General features: G+C 44.9%; 1 protein-coding gene across 2 annotated transcripts in view; it reads right to left on the reverse strand.

Annotated features, from left to right (window-relative positions):
- Positions 1-13,370, reverse strand: part of LOC139662659 (septin-9-like) — a 48,519-nt gene extending 35,149 nt beyond the window's left edge. The window contains exons 1-2 of one of the 2 annotated variants that reach the window (XM_071541370.1): positions 13,295-13,370; positions 4,709-5,464 (exon numbers count right to left, since the gene is read on the reverse strand). In XM_071541370.1, coding sequence (XP_071397471.1) covers positions 4,709-5,258 — 550 coding nt within the window. In that variant the 5' untranslated portion in view covers positions 5,259-5,464; positions 13,295-13,370. Of the gene's footprint in view, positions 1-4,708; positions 5,465-7,962; positions 8,009-13,294 lie in introns of those variants that run through there. The other variant, XM_071541369.1, reaches the window with a different exon arrangement.
- Positions 13,371-13,966: the final 596 nt, after the last annotated feature.

Consider the following 13,966-nt stretch of genomic DNA (forward strand, 5'->3'; position numbering starts at 1 on the left):
AGCTGGATATGCAAAATCTATGAATATAGCCTACTTAAGTAAAACAGCTGTGTGTGTGTGTGTGTGTGTGTGTGTGTCTCACACACACACACACACACACACACACACACACAGACACAAACACAGGACAAACTATTTATCAGTGAAAACATTTCCATCCCTTGTGACATGCACAAGTCCTTGGTTCTAGCCAACTCCTCTGCAGGCTTATCAATAGGCCTTTATGTGTGTGTGTGAAGGAGATGAATACTGTCCTAATATGGTGATTCCCGGGGAACACTCAGCAGGCCAGCACAAGACTCTATTGATCATAAGATAATGAATCATCAACCAAAACTATTGCTAACTCAGCTTCAAGATAATCCTCATCAAAGGCCCTTCTCAAAAGCACTAGAGTCCACGGCCAATTCAAATGGCAAACAACCATTGCATTAATTACCCTGGAGGCTAACTTTGATCTGTTAAAAGCAAGGCTAATTCTAATTCTCAAAATTGAGATGTTGATCAATGTTTTATATATTTTTGACCTTTGAGCTTTCATAGATCCTGGATGGACTGCATTTGGAATGCATTTATATAGCGCTTTTATCCAAAGTGCTTTACAAGATGCCTACATTCACCCATTCACACACACATTCATACACCGCTGGCGGCAAGCTACCACGCACGGTGCTGGCGCAACCATCGGGAGCAATTTGGGGTTCAGTATCTTGCCCAAGGACACTTCAACATGTGGACTGGAGGAGCCGGGGATCGAACCGCTGACCGTCTGATTAGTGGATGACCCACTCTACCTCCTGAGCCACAGCCGCCCCATCTGGATCTGGTATGTGAGGGGAGAAAGGAGTGAAATTACATGAACTAAATTCTTCTTTTCCCATCACCACCTCTCCTTTTTCCTACAGACATGTTCTCCTACTTAAAACTGACTTTAGACACAGGTCACCACATAACACTACACTCAAAGCCCTTTGCAAAGTAAAATAATAGGCAAATAATAGAAAGACAAACTGTCCAGAAGTGTTTTCTGCACTTTTGGCTAGCCAAATCACAATGCATGACCACACAGCTCAGCAGAAGGACTGTGTACAAAAAGGTGCTCAGTCCAACAGCTAGCTCCACGCTAAACAGAGCACATCACATAAAGTGGCCACGCTCTAGTTCCCCATTAAGCCTTGACGACTCCCTCGGTTCAACTCTGCTCTTCCCTTTAATAGCGTGGCTGTTGCTTAATTTCATTTACAAGTTCCCTTCTCGAAAGCTGCCTCTGGACTAATAAAACACAACATTGCTCAAATTGCTTCCTGAGGTCAGAGGGAGGTCAGTGTCAGTAATGAGAGGGAGTGGGTGGCTGGTATTGGAACAGATTATGTTGAAATCCTGGTGTTGCAACTATTGTGTGTGGCCCTTACTGTAAATAAAACCACCATCTTTAGTGTGACGGTGGTCCAGTTTCATCCAACACATCACTTATCAATGGCAAGTTATAACATTAACTACTACTTTAAGAGGGGAGCAAAGTCCGTCATGAATACATGCTCTGACCTTAACCCAAACCACCTTACCTAAAGTTAGTCTGTCACATCTGTAGGCTTATGCATCTCAAAGTAAGGTATCTGTCTGTCTTTTCTTGAACACTGGCTTGATTCTATAACATGCATTATTGCAGCCAAGAGAAACTAAATCAAGGTCAAGGCATGGGACAGGAAACCGAGATGAACTGTGCACAGAATGAATGAGTGGGTGGGTGTGTGTCTGTGTGTGTCTGTGTGTGTAAACACATGAGATCATATCCTGTTGAAGCACCAGAAGACTGAATACAGCTGCTCATCATTATCGCCGACACAGGAATACAAATCAACAGAAACAGAGCATGTCATTACAGCACCTTGTACTTTACGACAACCGCCATAAAAACCGCCACCTTATCGCTTACCACCGTGTTCATCAGTCACTCTCCCTTGGGTGAGACATTCTTAACCTTGTCATCTGTGCGAGGGCTTACCTAAAAAGACTCATAACCGTGAATGAACACACGCATGCACACACACACACACACACCCTGAGGGTGGGGTACCTACATACCTGGGGTAACAGAAGTTTTCCCATCTAAAAACAAGAGAAAACATATCTCAACAGAAATAAATCTAAATCTAAAAACAAATATTATGGGCTAAAAAATAATTAGGCTGAATCATTGTAGTGTGAGCTCGTGCGGCCAAACAGAAACTAGGTTGTAGTTTTGGGCTCGTCGTCAAAACAGAGAGGTCTGTCAGTTTAGTTTTACTCCCAACTGATTGGAGGTCAAAGTTGACTTTCCTCATTTGGCTTTCTCCCTCCTGATACAGGAAGAGTTTACAGGAAATCTGACTCTCTTTCTCACATGCTCCGTCTCTCCCCATTTTTCTCCCTCTTCCTTTCTCCCCACTAACCCTCCCCATTCTCTCTCCCTCCTATCTCCTCCTCGCTTCCTCCGCGATCTTCTTTCTCGCAGGCCCTTCCCTCCCTGCACATGCAGGGCTAAGCAGGGGGAGTGGTAATCCGAGCCAAATGTGGCAGAAGAGGAGACTTAATCCTCTCACTTTCCCCTGCTTCTTTTCGTCTTATTGACGCTACGCCACATTTTGGATAATTAGCATGCATCCTTCCTTCCTTCCTTTAAAGAACTGACTGATTCAACAGTACTGTAGCGGCGGGACCGAAAAAGCTGTAGAATAACTCTTCTGCATGAGGCAAAAGCTAAATTAAAACCCAAACTCCCTGCCAAGGAAGTGCAGCGAGAGAGAGAGAGACACTGAGAAAGGCAACATGCAGCATAAAAACTGGAAATTGGAGGCTTTCTATTTTTATGTAGAGCATTTTATGGCCTCCAGATTTGGAATGTAACACCTCCCAGCCGCCTACGCCTGGATAGTACTCAACTAGCTAGAGAGCAACGCATGAACACAGCTGTCTCCAGATAACACTGCTCCACACACACTAGTACAAAGATGAGCCTCTCTGAAAGGATAAACAATGATAGAGGGGAAACCAAACAGCGCAAGGAACTCGCAAGAGAGTGCAGAGATTCAGAAGCCACTGCATGCATGCGCACGCATACACACACACAAACTTTTCCAACATACCAGAAACCAGTCTGGAGTTCAGACTCTATTGAAGCCTAACAGAAAGAGAAATCTCACCATACCACCCAAACTGCAACGTCACCTGTGCTCCCTGTGCTACTAACCCCAAAATGAAAAACAGTCCTTAGTCACATCCTACAAGGCTTTCCTGTGGTATGACAGGATTAAGTAAACAACATTAGAGAGACTTGCTCTTCTAATCTTGAACTGGACTGCCTAAGAGCTTAGCCCATATGAACCGTGACTCACCATCCTTGATATGCAGCGTTTTACCACAGTTAAGGGGCATTTCTGGAAGTTACGCCTCAGTAAAACCAATACTTATGGCACAAGTTACTATGAAAACATCTGGTTAAAGCAAGATGCTCAGTTTGAGTTTTAGCGTCATTACCGCACCACATGTTTGGAAGGTGAGTCAGTCGTGGGTGAGACTAAAAACAACCTCAACGTTGTCCAGGTAAGGAGAGGTTTTGCACTGGATTGCCTCATCTAACAAAAACACATACAAAAAACTTTAGTATTGTAGTGAGGCCAGACCTCTTATGTCATGGAAAAGTCCACTAAACAGTTTACAGAGAAGCAGTGCTTGAAACACACACACACACACACACAAACTAAGGCCAAGAACTTCTCTGGCTACCTTACTTTCTGTATAACTAGTATCTAATCAAACTTTCCTTTTTAAAAGCAGCAAATACACCTATATTCATCACCTCTGATTTTACAGTTTTTCATCCTGTATGCCTAAGTCCAGCAGCTGATTCCAGTGAGCTAATGGTTGGCTATAGCCAAATAGCTTGACTGTATAAGTCCCATCTTTACTGCTGTCCTGGGAGCAGCCCTGGGATTCTCATCATCACCCTCCCTGACCTACATTCACAGATAGTCTAGACCATTGAGCTCACAAGGATTAGTGCTGGTGCTCTTTTTAATGGTACTGCACAGCTGGCTTGTAACATTAGGTAGAATAAACAGAGTAGAAATCTAAAATAAACACAACACAACATTATAAACATATAATATAAAATAAGTATAATATAAATTAAGATTCATGTTACACTGCAAATTTGCAGTTTCATTTGTTTGTGGGATCCAGTGTGGTAATTTTGTGTGTGTGCATGCATGTCTGTGCCTCTCAGAAAGACTGTGAGTTTGTTGTGAGAAGAAGCTAACCGGAAACAACAGCTGTCAACAGACAAAATCAAAAAGCTACAGTAAGAATTTCAGAAGGAACATAGTACAGCAATCCTCAACTGATTTCACCACAGTTAAGTCAGCACCAAATCAAGCCTAAACTCAGAATGACTGTTGCTATCATACAGTTACTGGATTAAGAAAGACAGGCCTTGCTGAAACCAGTTGCCTCCAAATCTGACATCAAAAACAAAGAAAGTCAAGTGGCACTTTTACAAAAACAAAACAAAACAAAACACTGATTTTATGGGCTTAATTACCTCTTCAAGTAGCTCACTCCAGTAAAAACAATTAGCCTAGCCTAACCCTGGGTAATATCTTGATAAAAGTGAGTTAGCTTGGAAATCAAAACCAGACAGCATGTTGAAAGGAGCAGAGCAGGTACTCACTCTCTGTGGGTCTGGCTGTTGGGGTCTCTGTGACGGGGGACTGCATCCTCTCCACCCTGGGCTCCGCCAGGGTGGGCAGGGGAGCGCTGGGTGCTGGAGGTGGGTGGCTGTTGTTCTCCACCACCCTGCCTGGCACCGAGCCATCTGGCTGTCTGAAGACGGGCATCTCTGGCCTCCTGTTGGCCACCTCCACGGGGCTAAGGCTGGGGGATGTGGACTCTGCTCTTCTCTGAGGGGGCTCTGGGATCCTAGAGGACAGGCCCGAAGCCGGCTGGGAGTCCATCCTCCTGGGAGGCGCAGGGGGTTCGTGGGGCCGTGACATGGTGAGCTCTGCCCGTCTGTTTGTGGAGCTTGAGAGGGGGGTGGACGAGCTGTCTAGGGGGGTACTCCGACTACTCAGGCTGACCTCAGGCCGCTTGAGGCCAAAGCGGGCGATACCGGCGCTGGGCGAGCTGTCAATTTGCTTGGAGGAGACCTCAATGGAGATTTCTGTGCGGCGGGAAGAGGCAGTCTCTGGGTTGCGACCCCCTGACAGCTCAATGCGCCTCATGCCAGTCTTGGGGGAGCGGAGATTGGAGGACTCGGAGGGGGAGGTTCTAGACGAGGAGTAGTCAGAGTTGCGGGAGCTCAGGTCGTAGCTCCGCTGGCTGGATGTGGAGGAAGTGGATGAGCGGAGAGGGTTGGTAGTCCGGCGGGTCAGGGGCGAGGGATGTGTGGACGAATCTGCCTCCTCCACCTCAAACGACCGTTTCAGCGCTGGAAAACACAAGGCAATTGTTGTTAGTCAAAAAACAGCACATTTTCTAGGTCTCTTCTGAGGTTTCATAGATTTTTCTCCCCAATATAATTCATTGTCATAAACAATGCTCATTGTCAGGGACAGTCACTTACATAGGAAAGGGTGGAGAGTGAGCATTAACACCTATTTGATTGCTAACCAAGATGGTTGTGTAGCAGCAAAATCAAATACTACCATTAGACACTGAAGTTGCAAGGTAATGTTAGTTGTATGAAGAAATGGGTGTCAGGAGAAAAACAGTCACCCCGGCACCTGGTAGAAAGTCAGTATTATCAGGTTACAAATAAAGGTGACATTTTAAGAGTAGTACTACATATCACAACTCTCACAAAACTGACTGACAGGGCAGACTCAAATGCCTACATACTACAAACAATTTTTTCCCGCATCTCTTCCTGAAGAAACCTAACAGGTCTTTCATTCATTTATATTCATTTATATTCTTAGCACAATGAGCATCATTCACAAACCTTGTCAAGCAGTTTGAAGGTAGCTAGCGTTAGTAGTAAAAGTTGTAACACCACTTTCCCCATCACTGTCAGCATATAAAAAATGTCGTTCAATCTAATAACCTTACCCGACTTAACTCGCTTCACATAGCTTGACAGCATAGCGTTTCCAATTCAAAGTTCCTTCGATGAAAAAACACCAAGCAGGTCACAAAATATAGGTTACCACACCTAGCTAGCGACCTTTTCAGTCAACCGAAATACAACCAGGCTGCTTCGCAACCGTTGGTGACAAAGTAGCTGTAAAATAACAGTAACCGTCAGCAGTCCCACTGTAAAATGAAGATAAAAGTAGCTGGGAAGAGTTGGAGAGGAAAATATCTATATTTAATCCGTTGTCTACCAGCATAAAAGGTGAAGCGGGCATCTGAAGTCACCTTCCACAGGACAATTAACCTAGCCTGCTTGAGCGCTTCTAATTGGTCACGTGACCCTGTAGTTATTAAACGTAACCTTTTGATCTTGACTAAAATAGGTAAATAAATAGGTTTGGCCCCTAACCCTGCTGGTTTGATATTGGAATAGGCCTACTGCTTTCTGGGGGGCTTAAATATAGACTGTAGCTATTTTTTACATTACTTTGTTTCTTTTATATGGCTTTGACGACACTGTTGCAGGCAATATTGGTCTGCAGCAAAAGCTATGTTTGATGCTTTCAATGGGACTAACCCTATTAGAAAAAGTTAAAATAATTTGATTAAAAATAGCTTTAGAATTATAGCTATGTAAACATAAAGTGATAAGTACAAATTCCTTCAAATAAATGTCTAAATCTGACAAATAACCCCAGATTGACAGCATTCCCACACTATCCGAACCTCTCCCTCCAGATGCCAGGAAGCCTGCCAGGTCATTCCATATCACTCCACCAGCCTGCGTTTGGGCTCATTGTTTCTAGTTGTTATTGTTGTGAGATAAACGCCTTTACTCTGGCCGTGGTTAGCTCCGTGTCAGATGTGAGGGTGACACCTGGCTCACCTCAGCTCGGCCCAGATCAGAGAAGCTCCAGGCCCTGGAGCAACAATGCCGCTGTCCCAAATAAACAGCCCAGCCAGAGCAGGCGTCTGGCCTGCTTCAAGGGTGACGAGCCAGGCACCAGCATGGGGGAAGACCCTCTTCCTGGAACTCACTGTTTTCACACACTTGGTATGTTTCAGCAGGTTTTTGTGCCTGATACCAGAGAGGTTGTCGAGTTGTTAGCGGCTGCATGATAACTCATAGTACTCTTTGGGTGTGATGTGTAAGATTTCACTTTTAAAAAAAAAATGGGAGGGGGGGAGATCCAAATCAGTGAGATTCACCTCTCCTCCCTTTGTAAAGGTTTGATTGTAGGTGGAGAAACCATCAGGTCAAGCCAGATTAGCTTCACTTGGTCTGAACTTTTTCTAAACTTCCATATGATTATGGCAGTTCTGCTTGGACAGTGGTTACAGACAAGTCTGAATTCCAGGTCTGTCAGCGCCTCAGGTCCCCTAGACCTTCGTTCCTAGACAATGGAGGGTTTTATCCTGGTGTTCGCTGGATGGGCAGCTGGCACTGGGCCAGAGAGGTGAGGGAGGAAGGTGATAGATAACTGGCACAAACAGAGACCGAGCTTCCTCACAGGAGGTGAAAGGGTAATTGTAATTGCCAGAGGCCGCTAATGGGGAACATGATCAATAGTCTGCAACATTGATTACTGTTGAAATGCAACCTGACTGTGAATACACATAGCTTAATATGCATCATCCATTAAAATTATGTTTATTATCACCAGGAGAGTAGCGCAATCAGTCGGGATTTGTACAGAGTTGCACAAAAGAGAGGCGCAATCAATCAAACAATGTACTTAAAGTTACACAACCTAAAGAATTTGATAAGGGAAGATAAACCAGGTGCAAATCCTTATGAATATGTCTGACATTGCAACTCTGTTATATGTCGTTCCTCTCAGCTTTAAGGATTACCTTGCTACACAGGCTCTCCTCCTGTAGCCTCTTGCCTCTATCACACTACCAGAGTTAGGGCTTCCATTCCTACTGGGGCAACAAAAACACATCATGCACTCATGGTACTGTAAGGCGCTTTAGATAAAAGTATCCATCAAATGGCATATGTTATGAAGATGGCTGACTTCTTTGTCACAGGGAGAATGCAACAGTGATGTCTATGGAAGAGATTTTGGGAGGTCTGTCCACACTCTCCTTTTGCACTTTGCATGTAAAGTCCTGTTGTGCCAGCATGTACTGTGGAACTCTGGACCTATGTCAGCAAGACAAAATCCTGTCCATTTATTATATGTGGCAATTAAAGTGACTCTGATTCTTAGATCCCTTTTTTGGCATTTCTTCAGTGTATAGTGGAGAATGACAGGAAAGATGGGAAAGAGAAAGATGGTGACATGCAGAAAAGGCTGTGAGTCTGACAAAGGCTGTGAGTTTGACAATCTGAGTCAGAACTCAGATTGTCAAAAGTATGTCGTAGACCCACAGAGCCACCAGGAAACTCATCACAGATCTTTTCTACATCTGACAATGAGCTCTTTGTGTTGCTCACATGGCATAATGTAATTTGAGCACAACTGGCCATGAAATTATCTTTGACTGGAAGACAGGGTATTCCACTGTTATTTGAATACAGGAAATAAGTACAGGAATGAGATACCAGTCACAATGAGGTCATATGTAAAATTCATTGCATGTGGTGGTAAAGGCTGGAAATAAAAAAATAATAAAAAGGCATGAGCAATGCTTTGGAATGCTCGCTACCAGCGAGACGTTCAATGACAGTAAAGGAAGGCAATGTGCCACAAATGAACCGGCTAATTTACTTAGAGTATTTTCCTTATCTAAGAATGGAGCGATTGCTTTATCCTGCCTCCCATGCAAATTACTTGCACTATTCATGGAGCTTTTAATGGCAAAACCTTGAGTGGTGAAAGCAAGCAGCAAAAGCATATTCAAAGTGTCGTGGCCCCCTCGAAACAGATAGTGTGTGATTGTGATTTTGATATAATGATCTGTTTGGCTAGGATTATGCTAACTGTGTGGTGTGTGTCTGTTCTGTGGTGACAGAAACCCCAACACAGTGAAGGCCTCACAGACACACTGGAGACAGAGGCCCGTCAGCTGCGTGTCTCTCTCTCTGTATGTGTGTGTGTGTCTGAACAGTACACTAAGGCAAACATAGTCTGCTCTCCCCTGGTTGGAGCCAAACAGACAGAGTCTCTAACACAGTTCTCTGCCACAGACCCCTTAAATCAGCACTCTGTTCCTGTCATACCATACTGCATCATGGGATCTGTGTGTGCCGGCGGTGGTGGTATGTGTGTGTGTGTGTGTGTGTGTGTGTGTGTTGGGGTGGATGGCGTGGCCTCCCACCAATATGGGTCTCGCTGGGTATTTATGTATACAAGAAGGCATATTTACTTGCCTATGTTTATGCCCAAGTCAGTGTCTATGTGCCTGTATGCTTATGTATGACTATGAACTGCATGTATGTTTGTTTTTGCATGCCTGTGTGTGTGTATGTTGTGTTTTCAAGGACAAAGCTGTACATGTGTGCTTGTGTGTGTGTGTGTGTGTTATCAAGGACAAAGCCATTTGATGTCTCCAAGCTGCTGTATGCTGCTGCTCTGAGGAGATAGCAGTGATCACAGGCCTCCCAACCAAGCCTAGATAGTAATAATGAGCACCAATGTGAACCAAATGTCAACTCTCCTTCTCTTTTATTCACATCCCTATCTCTCTCTCTCTTAGCCTCCCTCCCTCTCTTTTCTTAGCATTCAACCTGGAAATGACACACAAACAATCTGCTTTGAAGATACAACTCCATTAATCTTGTGACTCCATTCTGAACGATCTAAACTTTCCTTCATACTGAGCCGCCAAATAAGGAAGGCGATGCAGCCAAGCATGATGCTTTTCAACCAAGAGTCATTCAGACATGGCGTTAAAGATTAATACTGCTGAATCCATGTTATCCATATTGCATCCAATATGGCTGAGCTGCCGGAAAATCACATGATGTTGCTGCTCTGTTCTCTAATGTAGCATGGAGAGGATGAGCACCACATGGACATTCTCTATGCCTCTCTGAGCATAACAGTGGATGAGTGTGAGGGGTCAACTAGATGTAGCACAGGCTTTTGTTGAAAAGACAACTGAGAGTTATTGTGCATTCATGTGCTATCAGATATCTCAGAAAAATGGATGAGTAAGTTGGAAACTCAGAAAATCTTGATGCAAGTGCGAGTTATGATGCAATGGTCACCTTTAACCTTTTCAACAAGGTAAAAAGATAAAGTTTTGTGTCAGTCAGCAGTAAGAAAACACATATCCGTGCAACTTTATTGCAAGTTCGTAGTTAGCCAGACTAACTTAACTTTGTTTGGAAGTTTATCAAATTAGCTTGTTAAGCTGCAGGACGTCCATGTTTGTTTATTGTATGTGTTCCGGGTTTGATTTCCCAACAAAATAGCACAAGAATGCAGCTCTGTTTAGCAGCCAACTTGGAGGTCCCGGATGTCCGACCTTCCCACAAGCACATGAACACACGATTACTGTAAGCAGGAATCTTGATAACTCATACTACTATAACTATACTTAAATTGTTGCCAAGTGCTAAGTGGCCTACAGTAGTCTAATACTTTGTAACTATAGCTCTCACAATAAGAGCCATCATGCTACTGCACCTGATTATGGGTACATGTACCTGATTATGTGTTTGAGGCTAAGTTTTTACATAAACTGTGGTGGCCTTGTCATCCTGGTTCACATCTGTGGGTGGCATTTTGTTGAATGAACTTTGAAGGTTGACACAGGTTGACACATGTGAGAAGCACTCACACCTGAAGTCACTCACACTCGGCCTCTCTCTGAAAACAAGGTTCGGCAATTCACCACAGTAGCCTGTTGTACTTGTCAAAATGTGCTTTGGACCTCCACACTGGCACAAGAACATTCAGCCCCTGAAAAGTCTGATTCCCTCTCCACGAGGTGTCTATTAAAGTTGTCAAACACACTTTCCATCCCCTGCAGAAAGAAAAGTTCCTACTCAACCTACAAAAGAAAATCTTTCATCGCAGGCTAGTTGTTTTTAGCCATAGCATGGGGCTTGGTGATAACTCTGGGGTCTTGGCTGGGGTTGGCATCGGTGTGGGTTTCACTCCACGTGTCCAACAGGGAGAATAACAGCTAGGAGCGGCTAAAAGCTGACAAAGACCTGCTGTGTTCTCTGTAACTCAGAGTGACCCCCAGAGCTACCTAACAGCACTAATGCTATTGGCGTCATTAGCAGGAAACCTGTGCTAGCTGGTGAGTATCTAGCAGCCTGATAACGCTGATAAGGATGGAGACGCCTGGGACGGCTATCATCAGCCTCTGTCAGGACACACTTCCTCCCTCTAACACACAAGTTCTGTCAGTGATGCTACTCTGCAGAGTGTGTGTCACAAGACTGAGTTTTCAGACCAATAACACAGTGTCCCTGCAGCTAAACTGTACCAACTTGATGCTCACGCTAGTTCCATTTATGAAATGGAACTAGGCCATGCACCAACTAACTCAAGGGGGTCCTGAAAAAATACAAAGCCACAGCTAAGTGGCAGTTGGCTTATAATGGCGGTTTTCTCTTGAAAGGTGTTTGCGTTTCCGACCACGATCCCTCGCCAAACTTCTCGCCGGTACTATTAAAGAGTTCTTTCCAATAAAACAAGGTGTGTCCTCTAATTCGGTAGTCATTGTCGAACTTGCTCTGCAGAGATTAAAGAGCACTCAGTGTGGAATATCCATATGAAGCCTGGTGGCAAACCGGAATAACATAAGTCTGAAAGATGTCAAAGGATAAATGTTCAATATTTCTGTTGCCTTTTTCTGAATCTTCTGCACACCATAGAGTAAAATTACAAATTACCATGTCAAAGAAACACCTCAAAACATTTAATACACATGTAATAGTCAACATATATCTTTTCCAGCCAATAGGAGCTCTGCATTAGCATGATGAATCTTTAATCTTCAATATGTTCTATTCACTGTATTTTATCTATAACCTATTCTTTGTTGCTGCAAAGACCCGATTTCCCCTCGGAGGATTAAGGTTTTATTCTATTTTATCGTTGAGTGTCTAACTATAAGACTGCAGAGTGCCATGCAGGCCGGGCCTCATTCAGCCCTGTAAAGAGAAGCCCGGCTGTGCTCAGATCCACTCCTCCTCTGTCCGCCCCGACGTTTCACCCACCACAGAAATCTACTCCTTCTGTGGAATTTCCTCTCACTGGACCAGCGAATGCCCTCAACATGCAGCTTGGAGATAAAGAGAGAGAGAGAGAGGGAGAGAGAGATAAAAAGAGAGCAGTAGAGTTGTAATAGTCGTCATAGTAGCAGCAGTAGTAGCGAAGAGACATTCTCACTGTCAATGCTTGAAATAGGAACCACTATAAGCAAATTCTCTGGATCAAGGGATATCAAAATGTAGCTCTGGTATCTTTACATTGCCTGCAATAACTCAATAATATGAGTTTCCCAGAGCCTCAGAGCTAGAAAACCTCAAAGAAAACACAAGAGCCTTTTTTAAGAGAACAAACTCCTATCAAGAGACTGTAAAAAATGATACTGTGTGCGCGTGTGTGTGTGTGTGTGTGTGTGTGTGTGTGTGTGTGTGTGTGTGCAAGTCATCCTACTTAGCGGAAGGCCCAGTGGCCCGGTCAATGATGTGTGTCAGTTTGTCAGGATGAGGTCACAGCTTAGGTCATCAGTCACATACTGTGAAGCCCTGAGACTGGGTGGAAGTCGCACAGCAGCACACACACACACACACACACATACACATACACATACACACAGCTTTGTCACTGGCTGATAGATGGGGTGATCAGCACACTCAGTATCTAACAATGGTGACATGGAAGACACAGACACACACTGTCGCGTGAATTTACCGTATGGCTGGCCCCAGTGGGAGTCACACCCCTGCTGTAGCCCTAGCAGCGTCTGTGCCATGCTGTACTCACTGAGCCACGCAGAGCCACATATATAAGGTATTACCACACACAGTCAAGCCAGGAGTCGCACACACCATTGGCAATCACAACAGTAGCCCATTATGTTGGTGTTACACATGGGTGAGGGAGCTCTAAAAGCATGACTTCACGCCACATGGTTAAAACACACTTCTTCACCCCTGATGCCTCTCTTTTTCTGAATGCTGCTTATCTTTCTGCTCTGTTTCAGAACTACAGGGAGAGAGAGAGAGAAAGAGAGAGATACAGAGAGAGAGAGAGAGATTCACAGTACATACCACAAGCTAACTGGTGTTGACAGAGGAGCAGCTACGGACAAGTGCGGATGCGTCCCTAATGGCTATGGGAGACAGGAGACAGACAGACAGACAGACAGACATACCCCCCACCCCCCACTCCACTCCCCCTCCCCAAGCCAGGGGAGAGGATGGACGAGGCGCTGAGAGAGGAAAAGGGGAAGCGCAGCCGGAGGAGGAGGAAGAAGAGAGGGAGGAGAGGGATGACAGGGGGAATCCGTACGCCAGCGGCAGGGAGATGAAAAGGAAAAGCGAAGGAGGGAGGGGAGGAACAGGGAGGGGGGGGGGGGGGTTGCCAGGTGTTCGGTGTTCCCCTCACAGCCGTATGGTCAGTTGCCGTCTCCTGAGTGCATACCCCCCCCCCCCCCCCATGTGGTCTTCCTATGACGCAGACTCCCTTAAAGAGTTGCTAAATCAATTGCACACTGTCCTCTGAATGCACGGTTTGTGTCTTCCACACAGAGACACACAACTCACACATACGATAGCCACATGACCCACACCTCACACACACACACACACACACACACTCAAAGCGTGCATCTCAACAAAGTTAAAGAGGCGTAAAAAGACAGAATTTTAGCACGATTTCCCTCTCCAAACACCACAGCCCGCCACAGACGTCAACGAACCCTTCACACTCTCCATTTTCCA

This window comes from Centroberyx affinis, unplaced genomic scaffold (assembly GCF_046629955.1).
Source record: "Centroberyx affinis isolate AG114_WGS23_722 - 3 ecotype Tasmania unplaced genomic scaffold, CSIRO-AGI_Caff_v1 ptg003857l_1, whole genome shotgun sequence".
Lineage (NCBI taxonomy): Eukaryota > Metazoa > Chordata > Actinopteri > Beryciformes > Berycidae > Centroberyx > Centroberyx affinis.